The sequence below is a fragment of the Musa acuminata genome, chromosome BXJ2-8 (genome assembly GCF_036884655.1).
Source record: "Musa acuminata AAA Group cultivar baxijiao chromosome BXJ2-8, Cavendish_Baxijiao_AAA, whole genome shotgun sequence".
In the NCBI taxonomy this organism is placed as follows: Eukaryota; Viridiplantae; Streptophyta; class Magnoliopsida; order Zingiberales; family Musaceae; genus Musa; species Musa acuminata.
The window spans coordinates 48268158-48293057 of record NC_088345.1 but is presented as its reverse complement, the minus strand read 5'-3'; the positions used below and the strand labels follow the sequence as shown (position 1 = coordinate 48293057).

Here is a 24900-nt window from a genome sequence, read left to right as displayed (position 1 = left end):
CAAATAGAAGATATCTTAAAGAATTTTTTTTCAAAATCAACAACTTTCGTTTAACTAAATCATTTCACAATTGAGATTTTTTTTTTTTTCCATTTTCAATCTCAATACCCATTTGTTCTTGATTTTTTTTCCCATTAGGTAATTTTACTAAGCCAAAATTTCATCTTTTATTATATAGCACTTAACCATCTATCTTTTTACTCATAACATAATCTCTTAATAACATTTTGATTCTTCCTCGTTATTAGTAAATAGTATATATTCATGAGGAGAAAACCTTTGAGAAGGTCTATGCTCTCTAATATTTTCTCAATTGATGTTTAATTTATAGTTTTGGAAAGCCTTGCTCAACGGATTCAAGTGCATCATTATTTGAGAGCATATCACCACGGTCTTCCTATTCATCGTCACCATCTTCGTTGACTATCATGGGAGGAAGCATTGGACTCAGATCTATAGAATATTTGGCTTTTAAATTTTTCTCAAAATATTTAATAGTATGATCTTTAAAAAATATCACATCTAGTGACTTTTTTTTTATTTTCATGATCTCATAAACTATAACCAAGTTCTTCGTGAACAAACTATTAAATATTATTTAGATTTAATATATTATTAAATTTATCATCAAAGTGCATAACCCAAAAAGATATATTATTTAGATATATCATCAAGCTTTGATCTCCATCAAGTTGTACCGAAGGAGAATGGTTGATTAAGTCCAATATAATTCTCATAGCTTCACCCTAAAAGGATTTTGAAAGTTTCAGAGTATACATCTTATTTTTTTCATCAATTGTGTGGTTCATTTTTTCTTGACAACTCCATTATATTATGTTGACTTATGAGATTCTATCTAACAAGAATAGTAATAAGATTCTTTCTAACAAGAATAGGAATGCGATTCTTTCTAATAAGAATAGGAATAAGATTCTTACTAACAAGAATAGGAAGTCTCTTCTTGCTATTGTGACCAAGTCTTTTATGTATTAACTTCTTCTTGAATTAATTTCACTTGTGTCATATAGGAGTAAGCTTCCATCTTTCATTACCAATGATATCAACATAACTTTCATCATTAAGTATACATGTAGTAGAAATTAAGTTAAGACACATAACTTTCACATTGTTTAATATAATTTTGCATCCAATGTTGGTTTCACATAGATTTTTATCATTCTCATATTTTTTGTCATTACATCATTTCATGTAATAATAACAATCAAGCATGTAATAATTAATAACATCACCATCAAATGCAATTGCAGTTATATCTTTTTCATCTCCCTTTGCTTCATTGTGTTATTTTGATTGTTCCCTTTTTTAATATTCTACACTCTCTTTTGATGTGCCCCAACTTACCATAATGATAGCATTTTATTCTTAATTTTGGACCTTCTTCTTGATTTGCCTTTTTTTTTTTTTTTAATTTAAGAGTTTATAGTGTTATCACTCACCCTTTCTTTTAATTTCTTAATTGAATAGTTTTTTTTTTTTTTACTGCACTTATAAACAACTTATTATTAGAAGCAAAATTATTAAGAGCTACTATAAAAAAATTTCAACTATTAAATAGGGTGCCTGCAACTTATTCATGTGCTTAGCCATACTATTTCCATTTTTATATCTCAGATGAACAAGTCTTTTAATTAAGAAAACTTTGTTCTATTTTGTTTTCCTCTTACACAAATTTACCAATTTCATCCACAATGAATATGCATTTGTTTCATGATATACATGATTCAATACACTATTGTCAATCTATTATCTAATCAAATCAATATTTTTATTTATTTATTTATTTATCCATTCTCACTAGTTTTGTCACTTTGTTTGGGCTTCTGCCCTTCAATGGGATCATATAAATATTTATCAATTTGATTCATACAAGAACAGTCCAAAGAATCTTACTACTTTGTCGGAAAAATATTAGAATCAAATAAGATATAATTTAATATCAAATATATTATAACTAATCAAATCAATGATAGAATACTAAGCAAATCATGAGACAAGATTTATATGAAAAATCTCTTTAACATGTAGGAAAAAAATTACGAGTAATCAAATCAATCTTTTACTATAAAACGATATGACTACAAAGTTCATGTTCTATAGACTAACTAAAGGATATCAAATATCATATAAAATCTAAGCACTCAAATGAGTTTCAAGAAATCACGAAGACAAACTAGAGTAGAAGAAAAAAATCTCGAAGATCTAACATAGCAAAAACAAATCATGACAACAATCAGAACCAATTTGACTAACCAATAGTTGAATTTTTCTTCTCGAGATGAAAGCTATTTTCTTCACGATCACCTTTTAGCTTTTTTTTTTTTTCACCATCTGACTCATATAATAATTATATTAGAATTTTTTTTCGATCAACTCTTGTGGGTCCCACCTCGGATCACCCGACATGAAGTTGGTGTTTTTATAGTTCCTTCGATTAACTCTTTATAGTGCTATTTTTAGATTCATATCACCCACGGTTGGAATTTTCTTTCGTTTGATATGGTGGATTATTTTTGGCAATTATTTATCACATTTTGACATCATACCAATTCCAATATAGTTATCTCACATTTCCCTAACATTGAACTGAGTGCAAGTCCCACCAAGTTCAGTGAACGCAAGTGATACCATCGGTCCCTCCTAACGATAGTCCGTTTCCATTGGAGATACCATAAATAAACCCTCTTCTCGAGCTCAGAGAAACAATCGATCGCGTTCACTAATATCTACAGATACCGCAGAAGATGAGCAGCCAAGAGAGCGTTCTTAGTGACTGTCACGATGACAATGCTCCCCTCGTTGATACCGAACTTAGGCTCGGATGGCTACGATACGCCGACGATGCTAGCGTTTACGTACCTCCCGTCGACACCGAGCTCAGGCTCCGACAGGCACTTGTATGCTTGGCTTGTAAGAAAATTTTCACAAGGTCGCAGGAGCTGGGCGTGCATCGGATTGCTCATGACATGGATGATGTCGAAGAAGGTGTTGCAGATGATACAGGAGGAGTTACATGTTATATAGACGAAGATGTTGCGAACTTGCGGTCGCCGGAAGGGACTGGACTAGTTGTCGATGAAGAAGATGATTATGATGATGACGATGTCGATTTGGAGCTGAGCCTGCGCGCTGGTGGTGTAGATGTCACCTTGACGCTATAAAGAACATCTTCTTCGCAGAGCATACAACAACAAATAAATATGGTAACAGTCGACGCTGAAGAAAGTTTGAATAGCTTTTCATTAGCCTTTCTCAGTCATTCCTTTTCTTGGTCTGTTTGTATGTATTCCAACGACGAAAGACCAATGGATGCGCAGAAGTCGAACTTGTCGGAAGGGTTCCAATGGCATCCCCGTCCGTAAAAATGAGCTAATTATATATTATCTTTATAATTAGACCCTAATCATTTTATAATTTTTATATTTAAAAAAATTATATTGAAAGTAAAATAAAAAATCTCATTTGTCATAATGTCGTCAATTACATTTACGGAAAATACAACACACGACATCATGTCTTAGATCGACGTAAAATTGATGAGCAAAAAGATAATTTTAATATCCCTTCTTTTCTAATACATGAGTTGTTGAAATTATCTTTTTCAATGTGTTCTAAGAGCTCAATTGACTTTTTTGTTCCGTCGTCCAGTAATTTTCGACCGTCCTAATTAGATTATAGATAGAAACTTATACTAACATCTTTCGATGTGGATTGACTATTCTTTTGTTATTGCACCCATTCAAACCAACTAATAAATAATTCTTTCGTCATCCAATCATTTCAGCCGTCCTAATATTATTTATTATACGTATGATATATTATGATTTCATTCGTCGACTCCAAAGCTCAAAGTGGTGCCGTGCCTATAAGAATGTACCATCTTTGAAGTCTTCTCCCATGGTGTGTGCCATGGAAGGAGAGGAGGAGCTCATCAAGCCCATCACCGGTCTCTTCCTCATCCTTGTCCTCTCCTTCCTCCTCATCTTCGTCAGGCCCCGTAGGCGACTTCGCCTCCCGCCAAGCCCATTCGGCCTGCCCATCATTGGCCACCTTCATCTCCTTGCACCGATCCCACACCAAGCTCTCCACAAGCTCTCCACTCGCCATGGCCCCCTGATCCACCTCCGACTTGGATCCGTCCGCTGCGTGGTGGCCTCATCCGCCGCGACCGCCAAAGAGCTCCTCAGAACGCATGACTTGTCATTCTCCGACCGCCCTCCTTCCAAGGCCGTGAGCTACCTCACCTATGGCTTATCTGATTTCTCCTTCGCGCCCTATGGCGCGTACTGGAGGTTCATGAAGAAACTGTGCGTGTCTGAGCTCCTCGGTGGCCGAACCCTCGACCAACTCCTTCCCATCAGGCGCGAAGAGGTCGTGGCCCTCGTGCAAACCTTGCATGACAAGTCCCAGGAAAGGCGAGCTATTGACGTGGGAGGCGAACTCATAAGGTTCACAAACAATGTCATCTCCCGGATGACGATGAGCCGCAGGTGTTCGGGCTCGGAAGGGGAGTCTGGGGAGGTCAGAAGGCTGGTTGAGGAGATCTCCGAGCTGACGGGCAAGTTTAACTTGGCTGATTACATCGGACTCTGCAAGAACTTGGACTTGCAAGGTTTTGACAGGAGGCTTGAGGACGTCCGCCGGAGGTTCGACGGCATGATGGAGAAGATCTTAAAGGACAAGGAGGCGGCGAGGGCAAAAAGGACGGAAATAGGAGGTGGAGCGAAGGATTTGTTGGATATGTTGATTGATATATCTGAGGATGCGAGTGCAGAGGCGAGGTTGACCAGAGACAACATCAAAGCTTTTATTTTGGTACGACTATCCTAATTTTGCAACATAAATGGGTGATTTCTATTAACAATTTCTTTACTATTTATCAACTCATTTTATTTTTTTAAAAATATTTTTAGATATTTATATGTATATAAAACATAAATACTATCAATTTATCACTTAATTCCAACAAACTCTTTCCAGCAACCCATTTTTTCACTCATTATTTTATTTCTTGTTCGGATCATATTTCATTATCATTTATATTAAATAATAAAAATATATTATCTAAAGATTAAAAATAGTTGAGAAATATTTTTTTATATATTTTTTAGATTAATTTATATATTTTTAAGATTTAAGATGTTGGATTACAGAAGAAGATGATAATTTTTGGTATTTTTATAATAGCCCAAAAGATAATATGATATTTTTGAGAAAATAGGAGTATGATTGATTGATGAGTTATATTTAGTAAAACTATATATATTATTATTTTTAATTGTCTCCTCATTTAACGGCTATTTAATTCTCTCACAAAAAGCCTCGTTAGAAATGAAGTAATTGAGCCATTTGTTAGGATATCTTCGTTGCTGGCACCGACACATCGGCGATCACAATGGAATGGGCGCTGGCAGAGCTCATCAACCACCCGGAGATACTGCACAAGGCAAGAGAAGAGTTGGACGCAGTCGTCGGCAAGAACAGGCTGATGGAGGAGTCCGACATACCCAACCTGCCTTACCTCCAATCCATCGTCAAGGAAACGCTGAGGCTGCACCCTACAGGCCCACTCATCTTACGACGATCCAACAACGACAGCAAGATCGACGGGTACGATGTACCGGCGAACACTACGGTGTTCGTCAACGTGTGGGCCATCGGAAGGGACCCCGAGCGCTGGTCGGATCCACTCGAGTTCTACCCAGAACGATTCATGGAGAAGAAGGGGGGAGAGGCCATGGATGTCAGAGGGCAGCATTTCGAGCTAATACCGTTTGGAAGCGGAAGGAGAGGCTGTCCTGGGGCTTCTTTGGCCTTGCAACTCGTCCAGTCTACGGTAGGAGCGATGATACAGTGCTTCGAGTGGAAGGTTGGTGACGGTGGAACGGTGGTGGATATGGCGGAAGGGCCAGGCTTGACGCTTCCGAGGGCGAAACCATTGCGGTGCACGCCGCTGTCACGCCTGAATCCGCTGCCATTGCCCTCGATTCCTGCTGCTACTTCACTGTGTTCTTGATGAATCAACAGGAAAAAAAGAACATCTTTATTTGCTCGAGGGAGGGTCATAAAGTTGCAGTTGTATGAATCCCACCTGCAGTAAATCGAGTCAGGAAGAAACCGAGACATTACTTTCCGTTGTATTTGTATAAACATTTTATCATATTGTTTTTGGATTCAGGCTTTTTACATATTTCAATGACATCAAAAGATATATATATATATATAATCGATCCAAAATAATTAGTATTTATGATTTATAATTTTAAGTGCACTATAACTTTATATCTCACCCCTTTTTATTGTCGTTCGTATGCAATAGATGAATTTTTTTTATAAATATAAACATATATTTAAAACTAAGTGGACAAAAAAGGATTTATTATATTTTATTAATTTTTTTTGACATGTCTCAAAATTATCCTAATTTCCATCTAAGACACTACTTAAACTCCCATAAATATTTATTTTTATGAGATAGGGACCTTTCATATGCAAGAGGGGGAAAAAAAATCTGATTCAAAAAAATTAAATTGTGAGACTTTTTAAAAAATATTTTCAAATATATTTACTAATCAAATTTGGGAAAATTCTTGAGAAAAACCCTTAATTTTGAGAAATTCTCATTGAGAGGTACCAATGCCTTTGCAACAAGTGCAACATAGTTATGGTATGAGTTCATCTCTCAAGCTTACTCCCAAATCATCTTTATTTTCTTTTCATCGTACTTTGGCTCGTAAATGGACTTCGATAACCTTACCTCACCTACTCCCTCGAAGCTTACGATGAATTATCCACCATCTATTTTTAATCTAATGATGATTCCTTCCACCGTATCCCACCCTCTTTGCTATTATCGATAACAATCTATACACTCTCATCTTTATTATCCTCACTTGCAACCCACTCCTTAATTTGTGGTTGCACACGTTTATCCTTGCTCATAGCTATAGCTCTCACCCTTTGTTTACCACATTTCAATAACAATAATAGAGGAATAGGAGAGGTGAGGACGACGGACGATGATGTGAGGGGGAGACAAAAACGAATTGGATAGAAGCAAATGTAATATTATTTTTTTTAATATATTCTATTTTTTTGAAAAATATGATTACTATTTATAAATATATTTAATTTTTTTTAATATATAATCATCTATCCTTTCATAAATGAACATAAATATTTTTTTTCTTCGTCGCCCCTCTTATTCTTTTTGTTCTTTATCCTTCTCCTCCTCTGAGGAGGATAGTATGAGAGAATGACAATTGGTTTGGATCATGGGTTAGGGATTACTAACCAAAGGATAGGTGATAGGATATGGAAAAGGAAAAAAAATTAAGAATCAAAGAAATTATAAATAAAATTTTTTTAATTAAATTTTTAAGAGGTTATGAATAATACAAAATTATCAATAGTAAAAAGAAACGACTCTAATATTTTAAAAATGAAGTGCTAATAAAAAATTTCTTAAGACTTTTTCCGACTATTTTTCCATCAATTTTTGTGCTAAAGTGATTGATTTCTTTTCTTTTTTTATTTTTTATTTTTATTGCTAGGGTGCTATCGTTAGACAATAGTGTGTTTTTGACGCTTCACTTCTGGTCTCTTCTGCGTGTTGCTGCCACGAGATGATGACGATGAGAGGCAGCGTCGTCTGCTGCTGCTGCCGAGGCGGCGGCAGTGGCGTAGGCACAGCCCTCCCTACGCCCTCCCTCTTCGTCCCATCCGCATCCCCGAGAAGCCCCTCCCTACGCCGCGCCCAATCCATCTCCGTCTCCACCGCCGACCCGGAGGTCCGCGACGAGGCCTCCACTGCGCCTCTCACCCGCCGCCGCCGCCTCATCCTCCTCCGTCACGCCGATAGCAGGATTGGTGATCGCTTCACTAAAGGTACCAACATGTCTCTTCCTTCTCTCCTCCTCCATTAATTGTTTGTTGGAACCCAAGATTGGATCTCGGTACCATTTCCCTTTATAGTGGTATCAAAATACTGCCTTCCTGCTGATTTCATCCGTTTGATGTGGTTTCGGGTTGTCAGTAATCCATCTGTTTCTTAATTTGGCTCGCTGGTTACTGAGTAATCTCAATATCCAACTTTTTCCAATGCAAAATGTTACATACTAAAGGACCATAAGAATGCCAACACTGAAGGATGAATTGGATATAAAATACAGAAGAGGACTCATGTATCATGGAAAAGAAGTATTTTTTGTAGGAACTGTGGTTTTCTGAATATCTACTTTAGGATAAGTCATTTGAATTGTTTTCCCTCATACCAGTTGGAAATTTAAAATGATAAGAATTTGGAAGTATTTTTTGTTTTCAGATTTGGAAGAATGGATTTGTGACTTGAAAATTTTCTAATATTTTACAGACCATGATCGCCCAATAAGTAAAGTTGGCCGAAAAGATGCAATCAGTATCTCCAGCAAGCTTCAGCAACTGGGCTGGATACCTGAGCTCGTTTTGTCCAGGTTTTTTTTCTTAATATCTAGTTGCCCTTAAATCCTTGCATTGCCTGTTGTTTGTACGCTCTATATGTCTATGTGCACATGCAAATAATCTCCTGATGATTTGTAATTACAACGTTTTCTAGTGTCACTAAAATGATGTGCAAGAACTGAAATTGAACAAAAAGAAAACAAGGATAATGACATGTAAGGGACCCCTTGCAAATTTTTGTGATCTGAAAGACTCCTGCTAATGTGGCAGCCTTACCTCACTAGCAAAGTGGTTGCTGAAAATTGCAAACTTGCAAGTTCTAGTGAACTATTAAATTATCTTAATTTAGTACAAGATAGATCGAGGTTTTGGCAAAACAAAAGTTGTAGAATTTGGGAAGCTTAAATGTTTGCAGTCTTACCCTTGCAAGTAGGAAGACTTTTCCATCACTAGAACCTCGGTAACCTAGGTTGTAAAGAGGCAACCTTGCAATACGAACTACTGAATTAAAGTTGGACATAGTAAATACATAGAAGGTGGAACAAGATTTTCATAAAGAAATATAATTAGAAACTCTACTGGTACAGGAACCAAGGGAAGGATTTGAAAGATAAAGGGAGTGAATATGAAAGAGCATTATCTTTGCCTATCATTAATAGTCTTGCTTGAAATATGAGTCAGCTACTTACAAACCTGAAGTCATAGAGGTTTTAATTATTCTGCTTATCTCTCAGACAGTTGCAAATTATTGACCTAGATCCAATTACAAAAGAATTATTGACCCGTTGATGCTTCTTTGGAAAATAGATTGTGTTTTAAAGCTCATCTAATATCATTGTTGGTAGTGGGGCTTTCAAATTGATGAAGCTGACATTGTACAAGTGGTGCCTGATGTTGCTATTAGTTGAGCATCGGCACCTACATATTTTTACATCATACTTACTACAGCTTTCGAAAATTTTTACCATCAAACTTTTACAACATACTTACTAATAGCAACCCATTGATGTTGCTATTAGTCTTTTATGTGTGGGTTGCCATTTTTATCTGGAATATTCTGGTACTATACTGCTACAGATTCATTTTCATGCTTTTAACTAATTTTCTTGCTGACCATGAAATCCTCCGAAGCTTGTTGATCTTTGTCATCATTGGAGTGCTTCCTTTATTGGCAATGGTGAAAAGGATATGATATCCAGTAGTTTTCTGACTTGTGTATCTCAAATTTTGCTCTGCTATTTTTTTACAGTGATTCCACCCGAACAAAGGAAACTCTTCAAATCATGCAAGAGCATGCACAGGGATTTTCTGAAGCGGAGGTATATTTTGTGCCAAGCTTTTATTCTATTGCAGCAATGGATGGTCAGACTGCTGAGCACCTTCAAAAGGCTATTTGTGAGTATTCAAGAGATGAGATCCTCACAGTGATGTGAGTCAACAAGTTTTGTAGTTTTTCTGTTTAGTAATATTAGACTTTTGACATAATCCATTATTTATTAGATCTATATTCCCAAACTATGTCTTGCAAGCTTCTCATTGTTAGGACCACTCTACAGGTGCATGGGGCATAATAGGGGGTGGGAAGAAGCAGCATCAATGCTTTCTGGTGCTACAGTAGAGCTAAAGACGTGTAATGCAGCTTTGCTTGAAGCCACTGGGAACTCATGGGATGAGGTCAGCTCATATCTCAGTTGGAAGTTATTTGTCATATTTTTAACTAGAATAGCAACATAATTGCTCACAAGAGGTGGATGTAAATATTCCATATTTAAAAAAAAATAGAATATGATGACGGTGATGATGTCTAAGATCTTGGTTATTGTATTAAGCTTGTCAAAGATTTACTGAGAGAGAATCTTATGGTAGAAAGTCAAGTGAATTAGATTAACAAGTAGGTTTCTGGAGATGGGAGTTGTTATCTGTCTTATATGATCTCCTAGTTGTCAAGGAAAAAACATTGGTAAAAGATCAAAAAGTGTTTCGAGTTACTGTAGGGTATAAGGTAAAAAGGGATAAAATTAGGTTGGGATTTGATGTCAGTGAAATTTTTATGGGAAAACAGGAATAAATTTTACATTCCTAAGATTGAGAAACAAGGAATCAGGTTTTGTCTAGCAGTAATTGTTATAATGTGAAGAAAGAAAATTAGCAACTTTTACTGCTTCTGTCCATTAGTACATATAACATTACTGGATAAGCTTTTCTGGGGGAAGTTTTCTTTTGATGGATAGAAAGATGCTTATTAGAAGATAAAAAGCTATTGGTTTCTGTTTCTCCAAAGCTTTTCAAGTTCTTGCATCGTGATCTGCCTCTGCTTCCTGGCTAGACAAAATCACTATCCTAGGTAGACCCTTCTTGACTCTCTTAAAAAATGTAGCAGAAAAGAATGACGTTAGATATTTTATTTGTTTTAAAGCAACTTATATGAACCAGTTATCTGCTAGATTTTTTTTCTGTGTTACAATCAGCCACCAAATTTCTTAATGGAATTTCATTTGCATGTATTATCCTTTAGCTCTTGGGAGGACATTGTCATTATATAGAAGGAAACTTAAAGCAAACTACATTCTTGACAAAGAGGATCGGTATTTCATTTTGTGAGAATGCTTATTCAGTTTGTCCTCAGACAGAGATCTGGAATAATGGTTCTGATTTTATCTTGGATGGTGATATATTAAACTTTCGTTGTCATTGAGTGTACAGAGGAAGTTGAAGATTACCTCATGTAGTTTTAGGTCCCTGGCACAGTGGTTTTACGTACTCAAGAGGTTGAGTGACTTTAATTTTTCCAGAAATGATTCAATATTTTTTGCATTTTATATGGTTAACTTTTACACTTTGCAAGCTCTCCTTTGATGTGATGTGAAAACAAAATGGTTTAAACTTCTTGGCATAGCAAAACTTTAGAATGGGTTCTCACTCTCTTTTTCTCTCATAAAATGCATCAGTTGAAGCACCGTATTTGTTTTATTCTAAATTACTATAATATCATCGTATGTATCATGCCAGCACTAATTTTTTTCTCTGCCTGAAATTACAGTACCAAGAGGCAATTGTTGTCATGCTTTCAGAAATTTGCAAATTTGGTACTCTGACCTTCTGAGTTTTGAGTACCTTTTTTTTATTTTTTTATTTGCACTTGTTAAAAATACAGTGAAGAAAACTACACTTGTCTCAGAATGATCAACTTGTTGGTGTTCTCTAAATGCAGGCTTTTACACTGGCTGGCCTTGGGGGGTGGAAGCTGCATGGAGTAGTCAAGCCTTAATCTATTGCCACAAGGGAGCGTTATGTTTGGTATGCTTCGGAGATTATTCTTCCCGGAGAAGATTATGACTGCATGGGCTTTCCAATTGAGCATTACCCAGAAATCTGGTGCACAATGCTTCCCTATCCTGTTTCATATTCCACTTTGAATTCATCGAAGACTAAATGTAGATCTATAAAGAGGAATTCTTGTGAGTTGCAGAATAATAGCTGAGGCCTTTAATCTCTTTCATCTCTGGCTTTTGTTTTCTTCTCGTGCATTATTTTCTGATCATTTCTTTCTTTCTTTCTTTCTTTCTTTCTTTCTTCTGTCGTGTGGTTGATGACTCATATTAATCACCAAGGTTCTTGCTCATATATCCATAAACCATGCTGATGTCTTGCTACGGCAGGACAATTTGCATTGAGCTTAACAAGATTCCATGAAGTTATTAATTGAAATATTAGAGTGGTATATTCTTTATGTGTCTTATTTTTGTCTCTCCCAATCAAAATGGATATAGCCTTTTGAAACCTATGCTTTGAAAGACGAGGGACGCAGGAAGCGAACCAAGAAAGGCCGAGGTAATCCAACTCTATGCATCTTCCTAAGAAGGAAGGTTGTGATTGCTTTTGACTGTGTGTGATCAAATCAGATTCATTAACTTTTCACGAGGATTACTTCCAGTGTTTATGGGTGATTCTTTACTAATGTTTTTTACTGTAAATTAATTGTAATTAGTCAATAATATCTGCCATATATATATATATATATATATAGCTATTATTATTTCTGACTATCAAATTGGAATTCATAAATAATTATTATTTAGGTTAATTATAAATTATTTTTATAATTAACTATTTTTAGTATCTCGATATTTATAATTTTAAAAATTATATTAAAATTTCTATATTTATGAAAGTGAAATATTAAGATTCAGCTAAAAAGATAATTTCATATGATTAAAAAAAATTTATTGAAACAGTAGAGTTAAATATTTTATAAAAAATTAATATAAAATTTAAAAATATCTAATTACAAGAGGTAATATATAATTAGCCTCTATTTATTTAGAGGTTACTTCTTCGCTTTTAATTCATAAATAATATACTCATAGAGTTGATTGATATTGAAGGAATCCCCTTATGTGTATTTTTATAATTATATTTTTATTTCTTCTCCTGATACCATAGAATATTCAACTTTAATCTTAGTCGCTTAACTCAGATCCGAACGAGATCCGAACCCGAACCCGAACCCGAATCGAACTCGAGTCGTACATGTGGTTGGTTTCTTCACTGGTCTGATTAAACCCACCTTTTATGTCCCCGATGCCGTACCCTAAAAGTCTTCGCGATCGCTGGCCATCGGCCTCCTTTCCGCAGCGACCTCCTCAAAGAAACCCTAACACCAGGATCGGAGATATTTGCGAGTCCTTCGCCATGGGCTCCAGGATGCAAGAGCACGACGGTGCGAGTCCCGCGTAAGTTTCCTTTTTTATCGACCGCGTTCTCTTCCTCTTCTTCGTCTCGTCGGGTCTTCTTCTTCCGCTCTTATACGGAGGCTTTCGTGTTTATTTCGTTTATCTTTTATTTTCCTGCAGGAAGATCTTTGTCGGAGGGCTTCCGAAGGATACGACGCTTGGTGAGTTTTTTTTTTTTTTTTTTTGTGATCAGTGATGAAACCTGATCGATTGGTCTCGGAATTGCTTGTTTCTATTCCATTCATTATTTTTCTCCTTGTAGCTTTAGTTGGAGATTTAAATCGGTGTGTTTAAAGCTGGAGCTTTATTTTGATGCATGCTCTCTTAAGATCCACTTATCCACTAAATATATATAGCTAAAATCGATCACATAAACGCATTTGAGTAAGAAAAGAAAAGAGGAGTCTTTTTTTTTTCTTTTTTTTTCTTTTTGCTGTTTCTGTTTGCCTACGTCGTGGATGGAAGAAGATAATTAAACCTAAGTTTTTTATTATTTCTCTTCATACTATCAGCATCCGATTTTAGGATAGAAACGTTGGTTAGAAGAAATTTCCAACTCCTCTTTTCCTCTCTCCTATCATTATTTTTACCTTTCCAAAGGCGGATAAAAATCCTATAAATTGCTGTACCGGGTCAGGTTGCACTTATCTGAAGCTGTTTATGTTTGGTCTAGACGTCCTGTATGTTTCTACCCAATGTCTAATCTTTTCTGTTTACCCTTGACTCATTTCATCGCATCATTATTCACAAATCCATTTGGGACATGTGTAATTTTCTCCACTTTTAGTGGCTTGTTTGGGCTTTTCATAATGAATGTGGTTGCGTTTTGGGAAAGCCACTTCATTGGATCTAACCTCTTATTTAATCTATCATTCTCAGCGTTTTATTTGTTTTGGCGTCATTGCTTTTAAGAATCATCAGGAAGCCATTTTTGGGAGACATGTAATGTGTTTTTTCTTTATGTTGTTCACAACATTTTTACTGGATTTCATTTCCATATCAAAAATTTTTAAGTACTTCCCTCTGTGTGTCTTATATATATCTCTTGCAAGATCAGAACTTGGTTCTTGTCAAGCTAGGACACTAGGATCTAAGTGCTTCACAAGTTTGGTTGTGTGAGGCAATTGCACCCCCAAGGACATCTGATGTAGGCAATCTGTAGGTCAATTTGGCTTAGTTTGTGACAGAAACGATTATGTTGTTTCTCTATGCTATGGCGACGTAACGATGCTAGCCCTTATGATGTGCATGTTAGATCATATGTTGAAAGCATTACAGATGATTAGTCACTATTCCATATAGTTGCATTTTATCTGTAATTCTGGGGTTACCATCAGCAATCAAAAGATACTGCTGGAAGGTTGAGAAAGCTTATTGAAGGAAGATCCACATAATGGGAATGGATGTCTGAATGGCACAACTGCTGGAAGTATCCTTAGAGATGTTGCTAAATTTTGCCTTTTGAGGGAGGATCAATTTTGTGCAATTAGCATGACAAAGAATTGTATGGCTATCCTAATTACTGGATGTGGCAACACGATAACATGCCTAGTTCTTGTCTGAGTGGATAAATATTGGTCTAGAACTTCCTACACAGTTTTGTTTGATTACGTCAAATACTATTATGAGATGCATCTCGAACCTTTTCTAGTTTGATTCTATGAGCACTTGTTACCATATGTTGGTCATGTTTAATGTGCTTATCTTGAACATTGAACCTCGTCGTATCTTGGGATTCAATGTGTCTCACCTTTTGTAGGTGTCCTATTCTTTATTTTGTGGTTTGTGGCCTTCTAAAACTCAGTCTAAGGGCCATGCTTCTGGCCCTCTACTTGACCTTTAAGTCCAAAGTAATTAAATTTCTTGTTCCAGTATTAATTTGAAGTGATAGTGATGTTATCACATCATCACTGGAACCTAATCTGAATCTAAGTTGGAATTTTGGTAATTCAATTAATATGATCCATCATATAGATGTAATAGACACTGGTATTTCGATCATTTTGTTTTATTTTTGTTCCAATGTGGTTTTCTATTTTCTGTGGATAACCTGCTTGAAGTTAGAGTTGTCAAGCACAAAGATTTAATTCTTGGTCTGGTTTCAATAACCTATGGATTAATATAGTATTGGTATCCTGACCAGTACCACCTTATATCATTTAACAAAACAACAATAAAATAAAATAAAATGGCATTGTACCAATATCAATCTATAAATTTGTCCAATTGGTGATTGATGCACTGTATTTCACAATTTATTGCCATCTGATCTTTCGTGATGCCAAAATCTTACCTAGAGCTGATACTATTTTCTTTTAAAGTCTTTTCTGAGATACATGTTTTCATTTAGACTCTTCTTTATCTTGTTTTTTGGAAAATGCCCAAGGCTTTGAATGTTGGACATCATTACATAACAAGATTTATGAATGTTTGTTAGTTTGTTTTTCTGGTCCTATTTATTTTTAATCCTGTGGTGATATGGCAGAAACGTTTGTGAAGCACTTTGAGATATATGGAGAGATAGTAGATTCGGTGATAATGAAAGATCGTATTACAAACAAGCCAAGAGGCTTTGGGTTTATCACCTATAAAGATGCTTCTGTTGTTGACAGAGTTATTGATGACACACATGTCTTCAGTGGAAAAACGGTATGTTCTATTGTGGTGATTGTAGTCTATTGTTTTATTTACCTTTCGGGGTGGTTATTTGTTTTGTTTTGTACCTATGTAAATATCTAACTGCTTTACTGGGGTCATTTGCTTTTGTTGGCTTGACATGTACATTGTCTCATATGTTGGCCTTCATCTGGTCTCATATGGTCCCATTTATTATGAATTTTTATCTTGTTTGATTCTTTTACCTTTTTTCTCCCTCTCTCCCTCTTACAATATATATTATGGATTTGTGGTGTGAGATTTCTTTGTAGTACTAAAGAATTTGTTTATTTGAATGAGACCAATACCTATTCTTTGATGCTAAAGTTTTGTATAAGATCATTTCTTTACTGGTTCATTATTTTTTTTGGTAAATCATCTTCGAGTACCATTTTTCATACATAATGTCTGTTACAGTATTTGTTTCTTAACACTTAATATGCCGATTTGTGAAATCTGACTCCCCATGATCTTGACTTTTCAGGTGGAAATAAAAAGAACTATTCCAAAAGGTGCTGCTCCTTTGAAGGATTTTAAGACAAGGAAAATATTTGTTGGTGGAATACCAACAACTCTTTCAGAAGGTAATAATATGTCCTTATCTTTGTATGCTTTGTAACTATTTGGCCAGACATGTTGACAGCAGTGGGGCTTGACCTTTTGCTTTAATCCAAACAGATGAATTCAAGAACTTCTTTTCTGAGTTTGGGAGGGTGGAGGATCATGAAATTATTCGTGACCATACAACCAACAGATCTCGTGGATTTGGCTTTATACTCTTTGAGAAGGAAAAAGATGTAGATGACTTATTGGCGAAAAAGGGAAATATGATTGATCTAGCTGGTACAAAGGTGAGTCTAGTGCAGTGCTTGGTGAGAAGTCTAAAATTGCATTGGCATGGTTTTGCATCAGTTAGAGCTTAAGCTGACTAGATTACCAGATTCACCGTGCTGATTAGTTAGTTTGTTTCAATTTTGGGCTAGGTGTACTGCAGTTGTTCGTATTTGCCTGTGACATGTCCTAAATAGGTTTATCATGCAGGGCCATGATTGACTTCGTTGTTTCACTGTAGGTGGAAATTAAGAAGGCTGAACCAAGGAAACCTTCCAATGCCCCATCTTCTGCTTTTGACGGTGAACCTAGGGCTCGTCATTTTGGGGATAGTGTTGGCAGATATGGTGGTTCATATGGTGGCTTTGGTAGTGCTGGTGGTTATGGCCCATCATCCTACCGGACACCAGGAAGTTTTGGTCCTCGACCCGGAGGCTATGGTGGTTATGGGAATGTTGCTGGTGATTATGGTGGTGGATATGCTGGTTATGCTGGTGGCTTAGGAGACTACCGTGCAGAATCGTCACTTGGTTATTCTAGTCGTTTTGGCTCATATGGTGGAGGATTTGGTGGTGGATATGAGGGTGGTTACGGTGGCTTTGGCCGTGAAGCAGGGGGCTACGGTGGTTCTAGCTATGGAGGTGGTTATGATTCCCCAGCTGGTTATAGCTCAGGACTCTATGGCAGTAGAGGTGCCTATAGTGGTGGTGGTGGTGGTGGTGCTGGCCGATACCACCCATATGGGAGATAGGATGGCATGATGCTATTCAGCTTGGTTCTATGTCATCAGATCAGCTAGTACTAGATTCGGGGGAGTATAGACATCCTAGTACAACTGAGAATGCGCCTCAAGGGTTGAGTTCATGTTGGGTGATGTGTGGACTTTTGTCAGGAACCTGTAACATTAAATGTTTTGCACTTAAATATGATTGTTATTTAAATTTTTTTGACTGTAATCCATATCACCGTGGCATCATTACTAATGATCCTTAGGTTATTGTCGTGAGAGGCCTGTCAAAAGCATCATTTTCTAGTTTAATTAATGATGTTTCTCTGTGGTGTGTCATCTCAATTTAAATTCCTCAGTTGCCGTCTTAAGGCTTCTTTTTGGCTTTTGGGTATAGATCGAGTGTTTTTGGTGTATCATTTTCAATAACCCACTCAGTCTTTGCCTCATTTTTCTAGTGGGTAGCTACTCTCAGGTTTCCGAAGACTTCTGATATGAGAAAATTTTGGGATTTCGATGTAAAATAATGTGTTTGGATTCTTCAAAGTTGTGTAATTAATTTCTTTTTCGTCGATTATGGTATTTTGGAATCTGTGTTTTCACTGATAGATCTTTACATCCACCTGAAATATTAGTATGATTGGGTATGTTTTCACTGATAGATCTTTAAAAGGGGGTTTATTATCTCTTTCAATAATTACGTCATCATCACCCATTAAAAGATGAGGTTTTAAGATAGCTTTCAATAAAAAAATTATCTTTGGTTTTAAGTGATAAATGTTTTATCAGATCATCGGGATTGAAATCAACCGTCTGTCACCTTTAAAATAAACACTTCTTTGCTTGGTTGAGATCCCCAGCCACACCAACACATTTCTTGTGAGGCAGTTCCCAGCGGCGCTTTGGAAACCCCCCGCGTCGGACTGCTTTCAGGTATCCTATTCGCTTCACACGCCGCCGCCTCTCTTCTTCCTTTTGTTCCTCTCCCATTTGAATCTCCTTTTGTGTATTCATTTCGTAAGCTTTTCATCCGTCTCTATCAGTTCTTGCGTCTTTTGATCCTTACTCGTAGGGACGAAGTCGACCGAGGAAGTAAGGGGGGGTCGGACGGTGCGAGGATCGGAGATGGAGGAATACATGGAGAACGTAAAGAGATTGCGAACTCAGATAAACGGTGAGTTGCAAGTAGTTTATATCCATACCATCCATCCCTTCTCCTCTGGTTTTGAATGGAAGCACCATTTCCTTTTTCTCTTTTCATCCTTTTTTATATCGCATGGGATATTCGATTTCTGACTTGTGGTTTGACATAGACATCGAGGAGGCTGCGGCGAAGAGATCGGTAGAGGAGCAGAAGCAGAAGACCGCGATCGGCGCCTTGCAAACCGATCTCAATCTCGGTCTGCCTTCTTCACTTCTCTTCGCTTCTCTCCGCCTCTTCTTCTCCTCTGCGGTTTCTTTTGCCTTTTTGCCCCTTAGGTTGTCGTGTTTCGTCTCTATGATTTCTTTCACCGACCATCTTCTCCATGCGTACTTTACCAGGAAATTGAATTCCAACAACAACAACAACAACAAAAAAGAAAGAAAGAAAGAAAGAAATTAAAAAAAATAAAATTAGAAGAATAATGATCATGCGTATGTTAGCCGCCTGATCTCTCCATGTCCATTTACCCGCGCATGGGCGCCGCTAAGTCTGTCGCCTTGACGGTCAACTGATCCACTACTAAGGCTCGCGCTGCGAGTCCGTAGTGCATCATGCTTCATGCTTCATGCTTCATGGTTTGATCCGTGCCCCGTTTTGTGTCATTCCTTTTCGGCGCTGTCTCCTTAGCAACAAACTGTTGTCTGTTATGATACCGGCAACAGTCTGTACATAACTCGCGAACGAGCCCTGACGACTGTTTCTGTTGGTAGTGAGGACGGAAATAAAGCGTTTGAACGAGGAGGCAGCGGAGATGCTCAAAGCGCAAGCCCAGACCAGCTCCGAGATAGCAGAGAAGCAAAAGAAGATGTCCTCACTGGAGACGGAGTCTTGCACCCTCTCTCAGGTCATTCACTGTATCCTCGAGACCAAGTTTCTTTTTGTTAAAATACATCTCTTTGTTGTTGTATGTATATGTCCTATATAGTGTAGATCTAGTCTAACCATTAGCAATGAGCTCTTGGATATGGTTCCTCTGTATAATTCTCGTACCTGAGGCTACTACTCTCGATACCTGTAATCTGCCATACTTAACATGTATGATTAGATGGTGTCGTGCTCTGCATTATCCATCATTATGTTGTCTGGGAAAAATTAAGAGAACTTCATAAAACAAGGATATATCTTTACAGGAAGATTCACTGTTCTACCATTAACATTGTAACTGAATGCTTAATTTTTGTTTTCCCTATATGCTTGAATTGCAGACTTTGGAGCTTCTCCAACAAGAAATGACCACCACAACGCTGAAACATAAAGAAAAGAGGTTTATATTCAGTTGAAATCTTTCTTTGGTTGTTTCTAGGCATTGCCCAAGAAATGTTGTCCACTTTCCATAGATCATACTATGCAAGGGTTACCGAAGACTTGAATCTCAAATTACGGGAACAACAGGTAGGCTTGACTACTGTCTTCCAGAGCTCATGTAGTCTACTATATTTCCTGCAGCTTTGTATTTTTGAGTTATCAATAATTTAAAGAATGAAACTAAAGATATTTTTTTCCTCCTGCTTTTAGGAGTGGTACAACTCAAAAAGGCAGAAGATGAAAGCAGATGCTGCATCAGTAAGTTTATCATTATTTTAAGATGTTTAGGGAATTGTATCTGATCTTTTAGTTTTAGGGAAGGGAAGAATATCTTATTTACTTTTCTTCAAGAGAAAATAATCAATTGCCGATTAGATATTATTAAGCTTGTTTCTGCATCGTTTGCACATGATTCAGTTTTAACAACCTAACCTGGCATTTAAACTATATCATTATCCTCTTCCGAAAAATTTTGAGATTTCTTCCACAGTTCAATATAAGACTATGACCCCCCAGAGTCCACTTGTAATTACTTTTTCCTTGAATTTATCCTCCTGTAGACAACCAGATTGTTTTTATAGTGTCAAGAAAATTGACCTTATAGCAGAATCTATAATTTGCAGAATAGAATTTGACATATTTTAGCAACTAAATGAATGTGTTACTAATACAGGTTGATGATAATGTAGATAAAGAAATTGTTCAGACCAAAGGTAATTAATTATCTTTTCTTGGATTTTTTGCCATCAGTAAGTTGCTTTTAATGATTTTGTTTCTTATTCCTCCAATAACTTTCAACCTTGGATCCTTGTGTTACACGGCATAAATGTTAGCAACCACATAAATTAGGTAGCCCCTTTCTAAAGCAATATTTCTGATCTTTGATTGATGCACCAATCGACTTGATCTCCTATATGCAGGGAGTGGGAATGCTGTGCCCTCCATGGGAGCAAATTTGGGGAATACGGTTTGAAAATTTTGGTTTCTTTTTCATCTTTTGCAGATTTCAATGTGGTTATTGTCCATTGTTTACAGGGTAATGACACCAGTGGGAGAAATAAGGATTTGGAAATTGAATTGGAGTCTGCAAAAACCAAACTTGCAGAAATAGAGGCAAAAAAATCTGAAGTTGCTAGAGATAGCATTAAGGTATACACTTTTATCACAATTGACAGTATCAAGACATATTCTAGGGTACAACTTACAGAATCAAGTGGTGCGGTTTCTTTTCATATCAGTCCAAGCAGCTGCTTGAGGAAATGAGTTACAAATTGCAGGCAGCCCCTGTGAGTACATCAAATGACACATTAGGTTACTCATCACTGTTTTCCATGTTCAAGTATTGCCAAATTTCTTGTCTAATATGTATTCATGAACTAACATTACTGCATGGAGCCTGCACTGAGGGAAATGGATGTCAAAGCCTTGGAAGAGGAACACAGATCTTTGGTGGCTGATAAAGCTGGGGAGCTGGAGTACTTGCAGTCTCTAAAGGAACGGATTAAACAACTGAAGGTAATAAGGTTTTCTTTTGTATACAATCTCATAACAATGACTGCATCTTTTCAAGTCGGGGAAGACAAGTTGTTTTCTGCTATCCCTTAGTATTAAGGGTTACCGAATCTCATATCGGGAAGAAAGTTTTTTCTTCTCCAGTTCCTGGCTGGCCGAGATTTTGTACTTTTGAGTTTCCAACTTTTCAATTTGTTTCTTATAACAGAACCACTCTTTCTCATTAGTAGAGCCACCTCTTTCTCCTCCACTTAATATAAGCACTATCATTAGGAATAGGGATTTTGATGAAGGCGATTGCATATGATGTATGGTTTAATCTGGCAATTTTATTGGATCCTTACTCTATGCAAATAATCAAGAGTGAAACTTGCAATCTGCATTGAAATGAGTCCGACTTGGCCTATGGTGGTTACTCCTTTGGCTTAAAAATAAGGGATTCAAACGATCTTGGGCATCTTACAGTAGCTTTATCAAATTTTGGTAACATAAATTTCCTGGATCATGATGCTGAATGATGATTCTCTGATTTGTCATCTTTCACATTGTTTTTTCTATACATTTTTTTGACATTGTGTTTCACAGAACATCTCACATATCATCAAATGTCGATGTGGAAAGGAGTACAATGTGGAGCTGGTGAGTTGAAGCTGTGGCTTGCATCCGAAGCAGTTTCATGGTCTCAGCACTGGAGAGTGAGAATATATAGGTATGTAGAATTTCTTTTTCCCTTCGGTTTCTCTAGCAAAGGAGAAGGCAGTTGAACTTAATACTGCTCGATGATGGTGTAACGGCATATAGGACATACATGAACATTTAGATTAGTGTCCTGTGAGCTTGTTTACAAGAAAGCAGAGCTCAAGAACAAATTAGGTTGTTCAATAAATTGTCATAGAATAGATTTGACTTGAAATTCATACAAATATTTGAGCCATAGATAGACGACGAGAACAAAATCCATACTGATAGAAAGAGTCTATTCTGTGATCTGGCACCTAGGAACATTTGACAAGAAGGCTAGGGTTTTGGAGGTGCAGAAAACGAGTTATGACCAAAGGAAAATGATGTGATTAATAAAAAAATCATGAAAGAATTACTTGGTTCAACAAAGTCTTTTCTGATTTCTTTTCTATGAATTGTCTCATTTTTTTATCTTTTTGAAAGGATGTCCCTTATATGTTATAATCTCCTTTGACGGTACAACTGTAGGAGTATGACACAGCCTATGGATCGATTTATAGAGTGAACTAATCTAATTGTTTAGTTAGAGTATTTAGTGATGCTTACACGCTGTAGTTCTATTCAAAAATAATATATGTGAAATAATTTTTTTTATTTGTTTTTTTTTTAATCCTAAATCAATAAGGATACTTATTTAAAATCATACTTCATTAGTTGATTTCTATTAGGCCTTGAGTTTATTTTTGAATAGACTTGTTAGTGTCTTGATGAAGGTGCTAAAAATATTACAAGACTACTCAAAAATAATATTATAATCTTGTACATAGGAGAGTGAACCAATTCATCCTATGGACCAGTCCATAACATAACATGCAATAAATTGTCCCTCTAATTTATCTGGACATTTGAGAGATTAATCCAAATAGGGAATGCCATTTCATTTGAAAATGTGAAAAAAGAACAGCTGTTGAGAAAAAAGTAAAAAGAAAATGAAAGAACCTTTTCTTGATAATTCGCTTACCTTTTTTTTAGTTACTTTATTTAACTTTTGAAAGTCTGAAAGGGATGGTGACTTTGAAGGCCTAGTTTAATTTAACTTGATGACCTTTGCAATTGATTTCGCCTCACTCAAGTAAATTTACTGTGTGTGTGCGTGTGTGTGATTCTAAAGTCTAATTGATCGCGATAGCGACGTAGTCTTGGGCTGGACCGACCAGAAGGACGTCGTGTATTGGCTCAGACGGTGACGAGTTATTCCACAATAATGTGGTTGGGCATATCCAACCAGTGTTTTCACATCATTCATTAGGCAGTTGCTGCCGAGGATGGTGACTCTTTATCTCCATTGGAAGATACGCATATGAATATGAATATGCTTTGTGTTACGCCAACAACATTTTGTGCAGAATTGCTTGTCATTATCAACATCTAAAAAGATCATTTTTCAAGATTGCCATTAGAATACCTATCACTATTTATCAAGGAGTTAAAGATGTATAATTATAGCCATAGAAAAATAGTGGTGTCAAAATTTCTCTGTTGAGAGAATAAGCGTTCGTGACGAAAGAACACCTACTAAAACTTTATGGAGAGCATTTTTAGCAGGATCTTGAGGTACCATTTAAAAATTGATAGCCATGTGCCTCATCATCAGATTTGACCCATACATTTTGAAGCCCCTCCCTTCTTTTCTCTTTCTACTCCATTTAAGATCACTTGATTAAGAGAGAATCTAGTCACTGGATATTTTTACAAAACAATTCACAATCATGAAACTTTATCCTCACAAAATAAATAAGAGACAAGATGCTAGTAGTTGCATGTTAATTATATTTATTATTCTCTTATAATTCGTTATCTTTAGTATTTTAATTTTAATTTTTAAAATTTTTATATTTATAAAAATAAAATATTAAGATCTCTATATATGATTAAAAAAAGATAATTTTATAGGATTAATTTTTTAAAAAAAAATTGTTAGAACAACGAGGTTAAATGTTTAACTTTCGTAAGTATAAAGATTTTAATATATTTTTTGAAAGAATAAAATATTAAAAATAAAATTAAATAAAAAAAGTCTTTATTTTTGTGCCACTTGAAGCTGACATCTAATGTTACACTAGGAGGATGCGAGAGAATCCATTTACTTAGAACAATACTTCAATCATTACTCTCATTAACTAAAACTCTTTCCCTCTGTGGCTGTGAGTGCTTACTTCCACGCTCTCTCATGACAAGCTTGTAATGGCTGGCAGGAGTGTCTGATTTGCCTACCTATGTTGCATCATCGCCAGCATCATCCGGTGCAATAATAAGGGTGTGGCGTGATGGTAATATCTGAGACTTCGCAGAGAGCTATTTCCTTCCATCAAAGGACTGGAACAGCTACGTGCCAGTGCATGACACACTGGTTTCAGATCTCAGAGACCAGCTGGTGGTCGTCACTAGTAGTGTCCATCATGACCATCATCGAATGTTTACTTGGCCGTAGAGCACGCACGCCTTCCAACCTCAAATATCTCCTCCATGCATAAAAATATCATGTCCCAACAGAAATCCCAACTCTGAGCTCCGATTTCTATCCTTTAATGCAGCTTCGAGTTGCTGACACATCGAAGATTTTAAATTTTTATCCTTCATATATACTCGGGTTTATGAAATTTAAAAATGCTTGTTAACTCGATAATTTCTGAGTTTTTTTAATCTTTTTATAAAAAAAATACTTCAATTTATACTCCTTCCAATTCGTCTTTTAATATTTTTACTATTTCTCCTTTGCCACATGATAGAATTAT

General features: G+C 36.4%; 4 protein-coding genes across 10 annotated transcripts; all 4 read left to right on the top strand.

The window, feature by feature from the left end:
- The first annotated feature begins 3919 nt into the window (after nt 1-3919).
- LOC135585446 (cytochrome P450 93A3-like) lies at nt 3920-6151 on the top strand. The gene is made up of 2 exons (XM_065119133.1): nt 3920-4833; nt 5375-6151. Exons 1-2 carry the CDS (start codon nt 3928-3930, stop codon nt 6032-6034), a joined length of 1566 nt encoding a protein of 521 aa, XP_064975205.1. The 5' UTR covers nt 3920-3927; the 3' UTR covers nt 6035-6151.
- Nucleotides 6152-7586: 1435 nt separating this feature from the next.
- Nucleotides 7587-11956, top strand: LOC135619873 (uncharacterized protein At3g52155, chloroplastic-like). Its single transcript, XM_065122316.1, has 5 exons — nt 7587-7905; nt 8390-8489; nt 9707-9886; nt 10014-10131; nt 11669-11956. The coding sequence occupies exons 1-5, from the start codon at nt 7644-7646 to the stop codon at nt 11723-11725; spliced, it is 717 nt and encodes a 238-aa protein (XP_064978388.1). The 5' UTR covers nt 7587-7643; the 3' UTR covers nt 11726-11956.
- Nucleotides 11957-13023: 1067 nt separating this feature from the next.
- Nucleotides 13024-17682, top strand: LOC135619871 (uncharacterized). Its single transcript, XM_065122312.1, has 6 exons — nt 13024-13190; nt 13311-13351; nt 15676-15839; nt 16330-16429; nt 16524-16696; nt 16918-17682. Exons 1-6 carry the CDS (start codon nt 13030-13032, stop codon nt 17425-17427), a joined length of 1149 nt encoding a protein of 382 aa, XP_064978384.1. The 5' UTR covers nt 13024-13029; the 3' UTR covers nt 17428-17682.
- A 495-nt stretch (nt 17683-18177) lies between these two features.
- LOC135619872 (uncharacterized) lies at nt 18178-24379 on the top strand. Of its 7 annotated transcripts, none has more exons than XR_010489518.1 (14): nt 18178-18336; nt 18476-18577; nt 18717-18803; nt 19318-19451; nt 19813-19871; nt 19945-19999; nt 20123-20170; nt 20586-20625; nt 20833-20879; nt 20948-21061; nt 21151-21198; nt 21308-21427; nt 22010-22133; nt 24361-24379. XR_010489518.1 is itself a non-coding variant. In XM_065122313.1 (13 exons), the coding sequence occupies exons 2-13, from the start codon at nt 18529-18531 to the stop codon at nt 22070-22072; spliced, it is 864 nt and encodes a 287-aa protein (XP_064978385.1). In that variant the 5' UTR covers nt 18178-18336; nt 18476-18528; the 3' UTR covers nt 22073-22700. The 7 variants fall into 7 exon arrangements, 3 of the variants coding, with proteins under 3 accessions (XP_064978385.1, XP_064978387.1, XP_064978386.1); XR_010489517.1 differs by lacking the exon at nt 24361-24379 and adding an exon at nt 23303-23553; XR_010489515.1 differs by lacking the exon at nt 24361-24379 and adding an exon at nt 23295-23553.
- Nucleotides 24380-24900: the final 521 nt, after the last annotated feature.

Bases quoted from the DNA above. Each gene is read 5' to 3' on its own strand.
- LOC135619871 (XM_065122312.1), top strand. From the start codon at position 13,030: ATGTCCCCGATGCCGTACCCTAAAAGTCTTCGCGATCGCTGGCCATCG. The intron at 13,352-15,675 runs GTGAGTTTTTTT...GTGATATGGCAG, and splicing joins TCCGAAGGATACGACGCTTG to AAACGTTTGTGAAGCACTTT. The intron at 16,697-16,917 runs GTGAGTCTAGTG...GTTTCACTGTAG, and splicing joins TTGATCTAGCTGGTACAAAG to GTGGAAATTAAGAAGGCTGA.
- LOC135619872 (XM_065122313.1), top strand. From the start codon at position 18,529: ATGGAGGAATACATGGAGAACGTAAAGAGATTGCGAACTCAGATAAAC. The intron at 18,578-18,716 runs GTGAGTTGCAAG...GGTTTGACATAG, and splicing joins ATTGCGAACTCAGATAAACG to ACATCGAGGAGGCTGCGGCG. The intron at 20,000-20,122 runs GTAGGCTTGACT...TCCTGCTTTTAG, and splicing joins TCAAATTACGGGAACAACAG to GAGTGGTACAACTCAAAAAG.
- LOC135585446 (XM_065119133.1), top strand. From the start codon at position 3,928: ATGGAAGGAGAGGAGGAGCTCATCAAGCCCATCACCGGTCTCTTCCTC. The intron at 4,834-5,374 runs GTACGACTATCC...GCCATTTGTTAG, and splicing joins ACATCAAAGCTTTTATTTTG to GATATCTTCGTTGCTGGCAC.
- LOC135619873 (XM_065122316.1), top strand. From the start codon at position 7,644: ATGATGACGATGAGAGGCAGCGTCGTCTGCTGCTGCTGCCGAGGCGGC. The intron at 7,906-8,389 runs GTACCAACATGT...AATATTTTACAG, and splicing joins TGGTGATCGCTTCACTAAAG to ACCATGATCGCCCAATAAGT. The intron at 8,490-9,706 runs GTTTTTTTTCTT...ATTTTTTTACAG, and splicing joins CCTGAGCTCGTTTTGTCCAG to TGATTCCACCCGAACAAAGG.